The sequence below is a fragment of the Martes martes genome (assembly GCF_963455335.1).
Source record: "Martes martes genome assembly, chromosome: 9".
Classification (NCBI taxonomy): Eukaryota; Metazoa; Chordata; class Mammalia; order Carnivora; family Mustelidae; genus Martes; species Martes martes.
Genome location: NC_137896.1, coordinates 23,140,725 through 23,156,383, shown reverse-complemented (window position 1 = coordinate 23,156,383; position 15,659 = coordinate 23,140,725). Strand labels below are relative to the sequence as shown.

Sequence of the window (15,659 nt, the reverse complement as noted above, 5' to 3'; positions counted from 1 at the left end):
CTTCTGGACAATTATACCAGCCTCCTCTATGGTCTCTGTTACCAAGGTCTCCCCTCATCCAGGGCAAGCCCCACTATGGCTGAAACATGGATCCCATATCAATCATGTGTCCCTTCCCTCCTTAAAACTCTCTAATGGACCCCCAGCACCCTCAGGATAAAATCCAGTTTCCTACATATTTTCAATATCCTTTATAATGATGTCTCAGAACATCTTTTCTAGCCCAAGTCTCTGCCTCCTCCCATCTCTCATGCTATACCCCAGCCTTACCAGTTACTCATCAATCCCCAAACATACACTTCCATGGACCAGTGCCTCTCCTTGAGGCTGCTCCTTCTGTACGGAATGCTCTCCCTCCTTCCCCACCTGGTCAACTCCTCCTCATCCTTCAAGACCAAGATCAAACCTCATCTTCTCTGGGTGTGTGAGGCAGCCATGATCCCTGCCCTCAAGGAGTTCAAACCAGGCAGGAAGACATCCAACCTCCTGATTTGCCCTATCCCACTTCCCACAGGCATCTCAGACCAAACTTGTCCAAACCTTCCAATTATGGTTAGTCAGGTTCCCCTGTGCTCAACAGCACTTGATCACAGGGTCTCCTGGGACACTGTCCAAGATGAGGGCCTGTGTCAGTTCCTCCTGTGTCCCCCAGAGTCTGGGACTCTGTCCATAGCAAGTACCAACTGGCATTGGTAACAGCCTGCTAGCCCCCTTCCACTGAGCAGCGCTACAAAGGTGAAAGCACTTACCCCCGCCCTCTCTCTGGGGCTTTAGCACGAACTGGCTAGGGGCAGCGAGGGCCTCAGCAATGGCCTGGTCCCCTTCTTCACCCTGGCAGGAGGCAACAGAGCAATCACCAGCAGTTCTAGGCCAGAGGCAGTCCTGCTGGTTATGCAGAGCAGCATCAGAGGAAGAGCAGGAAGGGGAAGAGTGATAGCCCCTTCCGACTAGATGCTACTGTCTGGATGTGACCCCCAACAAGACCCCTAAAGCAGCAAGTACAATGAGAAGAAGCTTCCTCTGGCGATAGTTCATGGCTCCGCAGCAGGAGGCCTGGAAAGCCCATACAGACACTCCCCAAATCTTGCTGTCCAGCTCAGCTCCTTCCCCTTTCTACCTCCTACCCCATTTCCCCTCTGCTGGTGGAGCTCACAATGGATTCCAGCCCCCCTCCCCAGGGCTCTAGGGGTTCTCACACAGCATCACTGACCCAAGTCTAGCCCACTACCAGCTCCAGCCTCCCCAACACATTGGGTTCTGGGTTCCTGCCACCTGGGAAGCCTGTGGTAGGAGAAAGAGGCTACCCACACACCATGTCCAGTGAGTAGAGGCCAGCAAAGGTGGCGCGGAGGCGAGCCACAGTCTCAGGCTGGCCAGGGAGAAGCATCTCCAGTACGCCCATTCTGCTCAGCTCCTGCTGCACCTTCTTCGTCCCAGCCAGCTGGGTGGCAATATCTGGGCATTTGACAGCACGTGACCTCTCCAGCAGCAAGCGTGCTTCCCAGTTCTGCAGAGGGAAGAAAACAAAAGGAATTCTACTTTATTTTACTTTGGCTGACCTTTGTCGAGCATCTGTCAGGTGCCAGATATCATGCTTTGTTTTTTCACATTTATTATCTCCCAGGGTCACCACAACATCTTTGGGAGACAGATGTGGATTCTTCCAATATGTAGGATTCTTGCCTTCTGGGAGCTCACAGTTTAGCACAATGGTGCGTGACTATTAAAAGGGAAGTAACAAAAGGGATAAGGGTGTAGAAAAATGGATGAAGAGGTTTGAAAGAGGGGGAACACTTGTGTATGAGTTTAGCTTCCTAATGTACTCCAAATAAAATCCAAATTCCTCACCACAGACTATAAGAACCTTCGAGATCTGCCTCCTGCCCCCTTTCAACCATGTCAGTTTCTTGACATCCCTACATCCCATTCTCATAGTCCAGTCACACAGGCCAAACACACAAATACCATTTCCACCTCTGCATTTGTTGCTTCCCCTTCTGCATGAAATTCTTTTCCTTTTGGCTTTTCTAGTGGATGGCTGGATCCTTCTTATCCTTAAGTCTCGACTGAAACTACCCTATTTAATGTGGGCTTCCCCATAATTCTCTATCTTTTCACCCTACTGTTTTATTCAAAGAGTTTCCCTCAACTAGAAAAAAACTTTTTTTTTCTATTTTTGCTTACTTTCTGATGACTATCTCCCCAACCAAAATGTGAGCTCTGGCCCTTGTTGTCTGTCTTATTTCCTATTATATCCCCAGTGTCTAAAACATAGTGCTTGGAGCTTTGTAAATGCTCAACAATTATTTGTTATTGTTTAACGAAGTGAAATCTGAGTAGTCAGGCGGACAGGTCAGACTCAATAGGGAGGCGTACTCAGATTAGCAGAATAATAAGAGTCAAGGCCTGCAGGTGCATAATCATAGGCTGTATGTGCTGTGGAATTTGGGGCGTGAGAGGCAGGTAAGAAGCTCTGAGGCTTCTAGGAGTTTGGGGCTTAAGAGGCAGGTTAACAGCAGAGGACCATGCCTCCCAGCTTTAGTCCCCATTCTGACAGTGGGGGGATAGTCTGTCCTTGACTCCAGACCACATCAAACTGCCCATAGCAGGATAAAGGCTACGGCCTGAAGAACAACACCGACCCCCACCCACACTATTCTCCCTTTGATACACTCAGCCCACCTCCACCCCCTCGCCTGATCTTCACTAATAATCTCTGCCACCTTTGATGTTCCAGGCAGAGTTACAGGTGCCCAGAACATCAGAGATAAACCCAAAGAAGTACTCCATTATGTTAGAAACAAGGAAGCAAAATTCATAGATGAGCAGGGGCTTTCCTGAGGTCACCTAGCAAGTCACTAAGCCTTGCAGATTTAATCTTCATATTCTATACTTGGTCTGAGTTTCTCAATTCCCTTAAAATGTCCTCGTTCTTATGCTCAAGTTCCTTTCCCTGTTAGCTCAACCTCTTCTCTCTTTAAAGTTTTCTTTGGCCCTTTCCCCTACGCCCTCTCTTGGAGCCTGGATCCATTTTCCCAATGGACAGTTTTTGTCTTCTCTAGTTGGCAAGTTCCCCCCACTCCTAACCACTTTCTAGATGAAAGGACCTTCTACAGAGCTTCCACCTCTATGGAGCTGCTTCCTATACAACCAGGCCTTAGGAAGAATCCTATATTCAAAGAATTAGACATCTGGAAGGAGTTCCTCAACTTACAGAAATTGAGCCCAGAAAGGGTCTGGAACCTGCCTATGGTCATACAGAGGCAGAGCCAAAGTCTCATGATCCCTATCGTGCTGCTCATGGTATTTTCTAACTTACTTCTCCTAAGAGAAAGCAGAGCTTCTTAGCTTCTCCATGCTGTGGATTTGGGGCAGGAGGAGAATAATGATATACTGGAAATGCCTCTGGACTGAGAATCAGAAAGCCTGGGAATCTATGGGATATTAGATAAGCCTCTGCATCTCTCCAAACCCTAGCTTCTCCCTCTGTATGATGGGGATAATTATACACTTCACACAGTGGTTGTAAGGATTAAAGGAAATAATAGATGTGGAACGTAATTTTGAAGCCACATGGTATGATAGCAAGATAAGGTGATATCATTATTGTCATTAACATGAATGAACAGAAAGTTTCTGACACAAATAAAAGAGAAGTAAGAGCTGGCAGGAAGGAAATGTTCAGTGGTACAGTGGAACTGGTTTGCATTAGCTAGCCAGATCTGATTGTACCCATCTCCTTCTAACTCTGCCCAGAAATGTTAAGTTGGTTAGCTTGAAATTGACCACAATGGGAGTACACCACAGAAATCACTAAATGCTACAAATTGGGGCTCTCCCCCTGAGAAACATGACATTTGCCAGCATAGCCCTAGAAACAGTATGAAAGGCTGAAGCAACATGGATTCCTGAGGATTCAGATTCTAGAAGACAGTGTGTTTATAGAGAATGAGAGGTATCAAAAAACTTATGGGAGAATAGGAGGTTCCACCAGTAATTTCCCTGAGGATCACTGAGGCCAGGGCTCAGGGAAAAACCCAGGTTGTTGTGATGCCTGAGCTCGGTCTCTGAGGAACGTGGTGGGTCCTAGGAGGCAGAGAATGGTCTAACAAAATACCAACCTGTGGACTGTACTGACTCGGCATGTAGCCATCCCGGAAGTAAACCACAGCCACTTCCTGGCCGTCCCTAAAACACAGGATGGAGAAAGCTGCTGTGTTAAATTATAACTGATATGTTCAGCGGTTCAGTATATTTTAAGGTGGATCAAAATGAGTTTGGTTTCTTTCAAAGTCAGTCTGCATAGTTTGCCTAGACCGGGGTTCATTGGAAGCAATGAAAATAGCTACCCATACCACCACTTCTTCCAGTAAAAACATGAAGATATGCAGTAAGGAATGCTTTAGAATATTCCAGATCTAGAGTCGTTCTAGGAAGGCCAGAGGGAAATAAGAAGGCAACTAGAATCAAACCAGATAAATAAATTTTTAAAAAGGGCCCAAAATTACTGAGTCTCAGAATCATATTGCCATGCCTAACAAAACACACTTACACTACTTAAAATAGCTGAAACTAGGTTGAGATTCTTTGAAACGGTGCATGTGAGGGTATGGAGATGCAAAATTATGAGTCTAGTCAAGACACAAACTGCCTTGAGTGGAGACCTGAGGCCAAACTCGGGATCTGACAAGATGGCCGGGCTTCCCCGAGGATTACCAAAGAAACCCAGCGTTTGCTGGCAGAACCAGTTCCTGGCATTAAAGCAGAACCAGATGAGAACAATGCCCATGATTTTCATGTGGTCATTGCTGGCCCCCAGGATTTCCCCTCTGAGGGAGGGACTTCTAAACTTGAACTATTCTTTGTAGAAGAACACCTGAAGGCAGCCCCTAAAGTACGTTTCATGACCAAAGTTTATCATCCTAATGTAGATAAGTGGGAAAAATATGTTTAGATATTTTGAAAGATAAGTGTACCCCAGCACTGCAGATCTGCACAGTTCCATTATCAATCCAGGCTTTGTTAAGTGCTCCCAATCTAGATAATCCATTAGCAAATGTGTAGCAGAACAGCAGAAGACCAATGAAGCCCAAGTCATAGAGCTAGAGCACGGACTAGGCTATACGCCATGAATAATATTTAAAGTCAATCTGACCATCAAGTGTGCATCCCTTCCGTTCTGCCAAGGCTTCTTCCTTTTTTGCTTTCATTTAATGGACACAGTCTTAGAAATACTACAGAATAAAAACCCAGACATCTTCAGTCCTTTGGTGATTAAATGCACATCACCTATGATTAAAAGACAAATCTATGACCTATCTTGATTCACTGTTGTAAAACATGAGCAGAGACTAGATGTACCATCTGGATTGTTGTGAAATGTTTAAAAGCAGTGGTCCCTCTCTGCTTTTTATTATTTTACTTTAAACCATCATGGTTTAAGTATAAAGCACTGTGAATGAAGGTAGTTGTCAGGGTGTGAGTGTTTTTCTTTTTCTTTTCTTTTTTTGAGGGGGAGAAGTAGCTTTATTTTAATTTCATGGGCTCCTTTCCCCCTTTTTACGGTGATCTAATTGCACTGGTTAGAAGCAGCTAACTAGTTCTTTAGAATATGCTTGCTAGCCAAGTTTAACTTTATTTAGACACTGTAATTGGACAAGTTTGACTGTCTGAACCAATACGGGAATATTAAACATACAGCCCTCACTAATAACATTGTGACTTTGCTGTCAAGTGTAGAAACCTTCCTTCAAGAAAAAGCTTCTGACCATTTTGTATGGCTTGTCTGGAAACGTCTGTAAATCTTGTGCTATAGTAAAATAAATTTTGTTTTATTCTAAAAAAAAAAAAAGACACAAACTGTCTCCTTTTTTTCCCAGACTGTCTTTTTTAATATCTTTCCCTTTGATTTCTTTAATATTGTCTGATATATCTGGAAAGTAAATTAATGACTTTGTTATAAAATCATATTTTGAAAATAGTAAGTGGTATTGTGAAATTCATGGAGGTTCTTAATTTTAATCACAAATTAAAAAACAAACAAACATAAAAGTTCCAGGTCTAAATATGTATGTTGCAAGCAACGCTACCCAATTAAGTGGTACTAAAGTCACTTAGTGGAATCCCCCTGGAGAGACGCACAGGGCCTGGCTTGGAGCACAAATCCAGGTCCCTTGAGGTCTTGCCTGGGCTCAGAGAGCAGCTCTGAGATCAATCTCAGAATGAAAGAGCTATTCCTCTTCCTCCCTGACTACCCAGTCCCACTGTCCTGGCCTGAATTGACCAGCTATGAAGAGGGGCAAGAAAACTTTCAGGAACCCAGGGGCATATGAAAACCAAGGTTATTTAATTTTTTAAAATATTTTATTTATTTGAGAGAGAGACAGAGAGAGGTAGCAAGAGAGAGCACAAGCAAGGTGGGGGGAGGGAGAAGTTGGGCTCCCCCTTGAGCAGGGAGCCTGATGAGAGGCTCAATCCTAGGGCCCTGGGTTCATGACCTGAGTTGAAGGCAGATGCTTAACCAACTGACCCACCCAGGCACTCGAACCAAGGTTATTTTAAGAAGGCCCTTATCAAGAAAGTCAGTACCTCTCAAATGACCCTTTAGAAGCAGAACATGACCAGCCTTCTCCAATCTTCCCTGAGGTGATGGGGTATTTTACCCCTGAAATTCAGAGGAGGAAAGTTAAGCCATCACATCTCCCAGAAGAAAGGATTACTGGAGGAAATGGTTGACAGGATGAGTTTCCCAAAGCAGCCCTCTATCAGATCCTTGGGGAATGCTCCCTGAACACTTACATAAACAGACTTCGGTCTTGGTCCAGAGACCCCTTTTCAGAGACATCCTCAAACCTTCGACGGATTACATGGATATTCCTGGAAAAGATGGACAAAGGTCAGGAGGAATGGCTGCTCTGTTCCGAATGGATCTTCATAATCCTGGGGCCATGTCTAGAGGTCTCCCCTCCTTTCCCTACCTGGCTAGTAGCTCATTCTCTATAGCACGCTGGTCAAATATGTTCCTTTCCTTCTCTTGAGCAATCAGTAGCACGAGAGCCCTGGGGAAAGAGTGAACACAGTTGGCAGAAGTGGCTACAAAGCTTGTCCTCCCTCCATGCAACCCTCTTTCAGGAGTGAGAATGAGAACACAGCTTCCCTGAAAGAGCAGATACTCTCTCAAATCAGGAGGGTCTCAGGTGATACCTGAGGCTGTAACACATTATTTCCTGAAACTAGGAAACCTGAAGAAATGGGAGACGTCTCTGCTCCTTCTCCGTTAGGTAGATGAAATATTGCAATGATGTTAATTTTCTGTGCAAATTAAAATTTAGGTTTAAAATCATCCCCAAGACCCAAGAGGACTTTTTCTAAGAACTTAAAAATAATGATTTAAAAATGTTTCTGGGGGCGCCTGGGTGGCTCAGTGGGTTGAAGCCTCTGCCTTCGGCTCGGGTCGTGATCCCGGGGTCCTGGGATCTGGCCCCGCGTCGGGCTCTCTGCTCCGTGGAGAGCCTGCTTTCTCCTCTCTCTCCGCCTGCCTCTCTGCCTACTTGTGATCTCTGTCTGTCGAATAAATAAATAAAATCTTAAAAAAAAAAAATGTTTCTGAGGGGCACCTGGATGGCCCAGTGGGTTAAAGCCTCTGCCTTCGGCTCAGGTCATGATCCCAGGGGCCTGGGATTGAGCCCCAAGTCGGGCTCTCTGCTCAGCAGGAAGCCTTCTTCCTCCTCTCTCTCTCTCTGCCTGCCTCTCTGCCTACTTGTGGTCTGTCAAATAAATAAATAAAATCTTTTTTAAAAAAAGTTTCTGAAAGAATAAATAGGTGAAATTACTGAAGAATATTTTATAGAAGAATAATGCTGGAGGTTGGAGGCTAATGACCCTATTACTAGATTATACAGCATATAATAAAAGAGCGTATGGTTCTTGTATGATATATTAGACTAGCTCAGTGGAATCCTACAGAACCCTAGAGAGCCAACTATAAAAGCATCATCTCTTGGTGCCTTCCAGCATTTCTGTGATGTACATAGGGACACATTTTGTTCCACAGTATTAATGGGATCACTGAGGCTTCCCTGACCTCTTCCTTTCTGCTATCCACATACTTTTTTTTTTTTACATTAACATATAATGTATTATTTGTTTCAGGGAGCTAGGTCTGTGATTCATCAGTCTTACACAATACACAGCACTCACCATAGCACATACCCTCCCCAATGTCCATCACCCAGCTACCCCTCCCTTCCACCCCTCTCTACTCCAGCAACCCTGAGTTTATCCTCATATTTCTTAAAGAAGCAGGAGCCAAGGCCTCAGGGAGAAGCTAATGCCAGAGAACTATCTGGCCATCAATCAGGCTATTTTTAGTTATCAAAGACAGGTCCAGTCTCTGACCAGATGATCTTGAGGGACAATACTCAGCAGTAATGGAGTACCAAACTCCATTTTGCTGTGTGCCTATGGATATTTGCTGGAAAACTTGGATGGCTAGATTTTGGCCTAACAATCTAAGCAATGGATTCCTTCCTCCTGTACTTGGGCCTGTAGTCTGTTTGTTTCTGCTTTTCTCTACCCCACTGATCTTCCTGGACTACATTCTGTGTGACTCCTTTCCACGTAGCTGAAATACAGGTCCTAGTATGCCTCCTCTCCTGGCTTGTCTGCAATCTCTTAAGGTCAGACATGACATTGAGCTGAGTCTTGGCTTTGAGTTGGGTATCTGAGAGACAAGCTAGAAATGGTACTCTCATAAGCCATCCTCTCCTGAGAGAGTCCCAAGGGCCAATGGCCTTGCTTTTCATATTGTAGCCTGATTTGCTCGGCTCATGGGTGGGAAGGTGGCACCTAGCCCAGGCTGGCCCACCTCCAAGAAGAGGCGGAGGAGGGAGGCTGTAGGCTGTAGGTTAAAGTGGAACTGCATTCCCTGATTAAGTCAGCCTGCCCTCTGGAAAACAATCATAGCCAGACTCAGAAAACATATTCTACCTCCTCCTGCCTTCAGTTCTGAACAGTCTTTTGGGAGCAGGGCTAGGAAAGTTGTCAGCTAAGGAAGATAAAGTGGCAGTAGTGTGCTGGCTGGCAGCGAGGACTCCTGATCATAGCTCCCAGCATTTTATACCAAGAGTCTTTTCTTATCCTTACTCATTCTAACCACAGGCACTCATAAATTTTGAAAGAGTTTGAATAATTATTATCTGAATAGGAATCATACATCATACCCAGGCTTCTTTAAAAAAAATTCTCCAAAATTATGGGATAACTGATGAAAATTCACCTGCTCTATAAATGCTTGAGCCTTAGTTTTTCAATCCATACTATGGGACCATTCCTTTTGGAGGCAGAACAATGCAGTAGAAAGCAGGCTTTAGAGGCAGACAGACATGAATTCTACACTTACTAGCTGTGTGACTTTGGGCAAGCTATTCCACTTCTCTTGAGCCCTCAGTTTGCTCTTCTGTAAAATGAAACTAGTACTCTTAGAAGGTAGCTGCTGCCGCTACTACTACTGCTACTACTACAACTACTACTGGAAGTACCACAAAATGATCCTCACCAAGGTTTGTTTTTGTTTTTGTGTCTTTCAAGACTTTATTTAAATTCCAGCTAGTTGGGGCACATGGGAGGCTCAGTGAGTTAAGCCTCTGCCTTCGGCTCAGGTCATGATCCCAGAGTCCTGGGATCTAGCCCCACATTGGGCTCTCTGCTCAGCAGGGAGCCTGCTTCCCCCTCTCTCTCCACCTGCCTCTCTGCCTACTTGTGATCTCTCTCTCTGAAATAAAAAAAATAAAAATAATAAAAATAAATAATAAAAATTAAAAATAATAAAAATAAAAAAATAAAAATAAATCTTAAATTCCAGCTAGTTGGGGCACATGGGTGGCTCAGTGGGTTAAGCCTTTGCCTTTGGCTCAGGTCATGATCTCAGGGTTCTGGGATCGAGCCCCACATTGGGCTCTCTGCTCAGCAGGGAGCCTGCTTTCCCCCTCTCTCTCTGCCTGCCTCTCTGCCTACTTGTGATCTCTCTCTCAGTCAAATAAATAAATAAAATCTTTAAAAAAAAATTCCAGCTAGTTAACATTTGGTGTAACATTAGTTTCAGGGGTAGAATATAGTGATTCAATACCCAGTGCTCACCACAAGTGCCCTCCTTAATACCCATCACTCATTTAACCCACCCCCTGCCCACCTCCCCTCCAGTAACCCTCAGTTTGTTCTCAGCCTGTTTTCTGGGGGCACCTGGGTGGCTCAGTTAGTTAAGCATCTACTTTTGGCTCAGGTCATGATCCCAGTGTCGTGGGATCGAGTCCTGCATGGGTCTCCCTGCTCAGCAGGGAGCCTGCTTCTCCCTCCCCCTGCTCTTGTTCTCCCTGCCCCTCAAATAAATAAAAAAACAAACAAATAAATAAATAAACATAAAAACATAAAAAAACAAAAAAACATAAATAAAAAAACAAAACAAAACAATAAGAGTCTGTTTTCTGGTTCGCCTCTCTTTTCTTCCCCGACTATGCTTATCTGTTTTTTTTTCTTAAATGACATATGTGAGTAAAATCATATGGTATTTGTCTTTGACTTATTTCTCTTAGCATAACACATGCTAGCTTCATCCATGTTGTTGCAAATGGCAAGATTTCATTCTTTATTCATTCATGAGTTGTCGAACATTTGGACACTTTCCAGAATTTGGCTATTACTGATAATGCTGCTATAAACATTGGGGTGCATTTATCTCTTTGAATCAGTATTTTTCTGTCAAGTGGGTAAATACCTAGTAGTGCAATTGCTGGGTCATACGGTAGTTCTATTTTTTACTTTTGGAGGAACCTCCATACTATTTTCCAGAGTGGCTGCACCAGTTTGCATTCCCACAAATAGTGCAAGAGGGTTCCCCTTTCTCTACATCCTTGCCAATATCTGTTGTTTCCTGTGTTAATTTTAGCCATTCTGACAGGTATGAAGTGATATCTCATTATAGTTTGATTTGTATTTCTGTGATGATGACTGATGCTGAACATCTTTTCATGTGTCTGTTGGCCATCTGAATATCTTCTTTGCAAAAATGTCTATTCACATCTTCTGCCCATTTTAACTGGATTATTTGTTTTCTGGGTGTTGAGTCATATAAGTTCTTTATATATTTTGGAAACTAACCCTTCATCAGATATGTTATTTGCAAGTATCTTCTCCCATTCCAAAGGTTGCGCCTTTTAGTTTTGTTGATTGTTTCCTCTCCTGTGCAGAAGTTTTTTTTATCTTGATGAAGTCCCAATAGTTCATTTTTGCTTTTGTTTCCCTTGTCTCAGGCAACGTGACTACTAAGAAGTTGTTACAGCTGAGGTTAAAGAGGTTGCTGTCTGTGTCCTCCTCGAGGATTTTGATGGTTTCCTGTCTCACAGTCAGGTCCTTCATCCATTTTGAATTTATTTTTGTGAATGGTGTAAGAAAGTGGTCCGGTTTCATTCTTCTGCATGTTGCTGTCCAATTTTCCCCACACCATTTATTGAAGAGACTTTTCCATTTCTCACCAAGTTTTTAACAGCATTTTTCAAAGCCATGCTTTCATTTAATGGTCACTTCCACCCTTTTAGGTATTGTTATTATCATCCCCATTTTACAAATGAGGAAACTGCTGCTCAGAGGAAAGAATGGACTTAGTGAAGGTCACATGCTGGGTGAGCAGGAGTGCCTATCTGATTTTCAAAATGAGAGAAGCCAGTCCTGGCTCAGGCACCCACAGCTCCTATGCACCAGAGCCCAGCTCTGGGCACATGAGTCTTTGCATGTCATTCACAGCCTAGTTGGAGAAACCCTCTGCAGCATTTGTCCATCAGCAGTTCCCCGGCCAACCCCTTCCTGGCTTCCGTCTCTTAAAATACAACTTAGCTAAGAGCTCTACTTGACAAAGTATTTATCTGATGCCTTCTAAATACTCAGAGTCCAACGTGTCTTGAGTCTTAGTGAGGCTTAGCAAGCCCGGAGAGGCTCTCTCAGAGGCAATAAAGTGATTAAGAATGAAGATTCTAGAGGTGGTAGACTCTGGGCTCTACCACCAATCCGCCATTTGACCTTGAACAATTCACTTCACTTCTCTGAACCCCAGTTTCCTCATCTGTAAAATGGGAGATGGGTGATATCTATCTCCAAGTGTTCGACAGGGGGATCTAATGAGATCATCCGTGTAAAGTACTTAGCACAAAGTGTGGCACTAGGAAGTGCTCATTAAGGGTTAACTATTAAAGCTATGTAAACACTGCAACAACTGTTGGCACAGTGGCCCCTCATTTATCCAGAATTCACTTACCTGGCATCCTCATACACCTGGAACATGGCTGAGAAATAGGAAGGAAGCAAAAAATGCCTCTAAGCAGCTAAAGCAGACACAACAGCATCCCTAAATCGAACCTTATGCATTTACTCATCAAAGAGGCTCTCACGCTCATTAGACACTACATAACAACCCAGACCACCCGCTTTCCCAAACCTCAGCAAATCAGAAAGGAGGTCTGGGGACAGGAAGCATACTGACAGCAGTATGAAGTAAGAGCTGAGAGCAGAGAAATAGAAAATCTGTGAAGAAAAGGATCAGGAGCATAAAACCTAACAGTTGTGACCACTAGTGCAGGAAACGGCCTCCCGCACCTCTCTAAGTCTAGGTAGCTTCTCTGCCTTCTGTTACATCAAGGTGCAATAATTGACGGATACTGCAGTCACTGACAGATAATGAGGGCCTGTAGCCAACAAGAGAAGATTCGATTATAGTCTGCATCTCTTATTTCAGAAGAAAGCCCCCAAACCCCATTAAAACAATCTTGGCACTTAAAGGTGTAGGCTTCTATTTCCCGAAAAAAATCCCTTCTTTCCTAATGATGTTGGGCAAAGAAGCAGTTGCGGCAGCCGTGAATACTGAATCTAAAGCAGGATTCTGCGGCCACTTTTTCTCCCCCTTACTTGGCTGAGCCGTAGAGCTCCCAGGCTTTGGCGATCCCCAGGGCCAGTCCCTTGCTGGGATTATTGGAGAGGATCTTGGCAGCTTCTTTGGTCTTACTCAGGACATTGAGAACATGTCTGTTGGAAGAGAGATGTTTGTTTAGTAATTGGATGGGTCAGGAAGACCGCTCTGCCTGTGACTCACAGACACTGATAAGAACACCACTTTTGAGAATTAGATGAACACTAAGAATGCATCTTATCACCGTGCTCAGGCTGGAATATAGTGGGACACTCACACTCTGGCCCTGTGCACATGCCCACAGCCCTGAGACCCTGTGTTCCTATTCTATACCAGCCTCTCATTGGGCTGGGACTCCTTTCCCTGAGCCCCATGTGCTTGCTATCTGGAATCAGGCTGCAGACCATCTGGAATCACAGCACCATGGAGCATCACTGTTGGCCAGAAGTGGCTGCTGCTAGGGTCCCGCCTTCCAATGGGAAGTCACTGATCCCTCTCTGCCACAGATCCTGAACTCTTTTCAGGCCTTCAAAGCTCCTTCTCACCTCAGATACTATTTCCTCAGCCTGGAATACTACCTTGTACAATGAGAGGGCAGGACTAGATGTATCATGAGGTCCCTTCTCTCCTTGACATACTAAGACGTAATTACAAGTGGAAACTGCTGTGAGGGGAAACACATGGCCCAGGTCCCAAGAAGGCACAGTCAGAATTGGAGATGCCTGCCCCCGCCTGTAATTGTAGGCCTACCAGGCTTTCACCCCACCAGTGTGCCCAGTATTGCCCAAGGGACCCACCGGTGCACAGCTGGGGTGCGGGAGGCCAGACCCCCAAAGCTGGCAGAGATGGTGTTGATTTCAATCTGTTTCAGGGCTGCGGAGCCATCTGCATTGTGCTGGAACATGTAGTCTGAACGATTCAGGCCCAGGAACACAGTCTGTGGGGGAAAACTGAAGGCTGAGTACATTTGCCCAGGGCCTGACTGAGGGCCTAGCCCTGGAACAGACAGGTAACGTGAATTCTACATAGAGATCAGAGTTGCTGGCTAATGTTCCAAAACCCAGTGGAATCATTCTTATGGTCATCCCAAGATTGGTCACTAATGTACAAACCCAGTGGGGACCAATGAGAGGCAGACTCCCCTGAGCTCAGGGCCTGGGCCAAATTCTTCTGGTCAAAAAAGGGAGGGACACATCCTGCATTGGGGTGGGATGGGGACTGGTTACCTGGGCAATGCCCTCTTTCAAGACTTGCTTGTGGATGTCGAAGAGATGAGCGGTGAAACTGTCCCTCTTGATGGTGCTGGAGAAGGAAATAGAGCATTTTCTAGGCCATATGGGACCATAAAGGTCAAGTAGTTCCACTCTTGTCTATTGCCTCGTGAACTTCTGGATCTACTGACCCAAACTTGTACACCCACATCAACCCGGTAGAGAACAGTGGTTTAGAACTCAGCTGGAGAGCCAGATGAGCTGGGTTCAAATTCCAGCTCTACCATTCACTACTAGGCAAATTTCTGGGTCTCAGTTTGCCCATCTGTGAATGATGAAAGTGAAAGATTAAGAGGAAAAGAATGACAGAGTTGTGGTGAAGGGTAAATGAGCTGTGACAGGTACAGAACTGAGCCTAGTGTCTGGCCCCAAAAGAAACTAAAAATGGAAGGTGACAAAACCATTCCATCTTTGAATAGGGCAGATAGTTGGTTAGCCTTCTGGTTGACCTAACATTAAGTCTCCTCATAGCTTCTCCTGCATTCTGGGACCTCCAAGGACAAGCCTTCTCCACCTCTTACACAGCAACTCTCAGAGATTAAAAGACAGCTGTTATGCCCTGTGCTCCAAAGGTTCTTCTGATACATGCTAAATAACCTATTTTTTTTTCCTGCAGCGGGTCCCCATATAATGTGACTTCCTCAGGGTAGGGAAGGCTACCCTACCCTTCCCTGGCTACCCCAGGAAGCCTTCCCTGTCTGGATCAGATCCCCCTGCTGTATGCTCTCAGAGCACTGTGGACCTCTCCTTTATAGCACAGATTAGGTTGTAATTTTCCATTTGATTTCTGTGATGACCGGTGTCATTCCTCCTATTTGACTATAAACACGAGGGTAGAGCTAGCTCCGCCTGCGTCTGTCTGTGCCAGCTAATCATCATGGCTCAGTGCGCTGCTGGGACATGGGACACAATGTAGGAGCCTATCTAGAACGGTGTCTTCTGGAACCTCAGGAAGAGACACCCACCAGTAACCAACACCACACTTGTCTGTCAAGACTCAGGGCAGTCTCTGCATGCCTGCTCAAGCCTGACTCATGGGCTCCCCTTGTCACAGGGACCCCACTGAGCCCATGTAGCTCCGGCCTGCCCTGGAGTTCCTCTGTTCCCCAGCCAGTTCTCTCCCAAGGGTTCTTTCCAACCCTTGGTGAGGACAGCCCCCAGCTGGGCTTCAGCCTCCAGTAAAGTTAAGATACATTTTCCTTTTTCTGAAGAGATGTTCCCCTTCAAGCCCAGACCCTATGCTGCAATTTTAGCATGTGTAATCCTGGGGCTCTATACCCTTACAAGCTAGGATTTGTGTGTGTTTCAGAGACAGGGAAATAGGTGATGCAGGGTTGCAGAGAAGGTCTCCATTATCATTGCATCTTTAGGGCACAGGTCATAAATCAGGCTGTTCGTAAACCCCACAATCCAGAATCACAGGTACAAAAGCCAGG

The 15,659-nt window shown here is 45.1% G+C and overlaps 1 protein-coding gene and 1 pseudogene across 2 annotated transcripts in view; one reads left to right on the top strand and one right to left on the bottom strand.

Annotated features, from left to right (window-relative positions):
* The window catches only part of GSS (glutathione synthetase), a 29,083-nt gene that overhangs the window by 2,418 nt on the left and 11,006 nt on the right, over positions 1 to 15,659 (bottom strand). The window contains exons 4-11 of the mRNA XM_080813372.1: positions 14,179 to 14,254; positions 13,750 to 13,889; positions 12,952 to 13,068; positions 6,978 to 7,058; positions 6,799 to 6,876; positions 4,122 to 4,188; positions 1,313 to 1,507; positions 750 to 831 (exon numbers count right to left, since the gene is read on the bottom strand). Of these exons, the coding sequence (XP_080669498.1) occupies positions 750 to 831; positions 1,313 to 1,507; positions 4,122 to 4,188; positions 6,799 to 6,876; positions 6,978 to 7,058; positions 12,952 to 13,068; positions 13,750 to 13,889; positions 14,179 to 14,254 (836 nt within the window). The remainder of the gene's footprint in view (positions 1 to 749; positions 832 to 1,312; positions 1,508 to 4,121; positions 4,189 to 6,798; positions 6,877 to 6,977; positions 7,059 to 12,951; positions 13,069 to 13,749; positions 13,890 to 14,178; positions 14,255 to 15,659) is intronic.
* Positions 4,692 to 5,143, top strand: LOC308348914 (ubiquitin-conjugating enzyme E2 N-like; annotated as a pseudogene). The gene has a single exon. The product of its transcript is annotated as a ubiquitin-conjugating enzyme E2 N-like (transcript).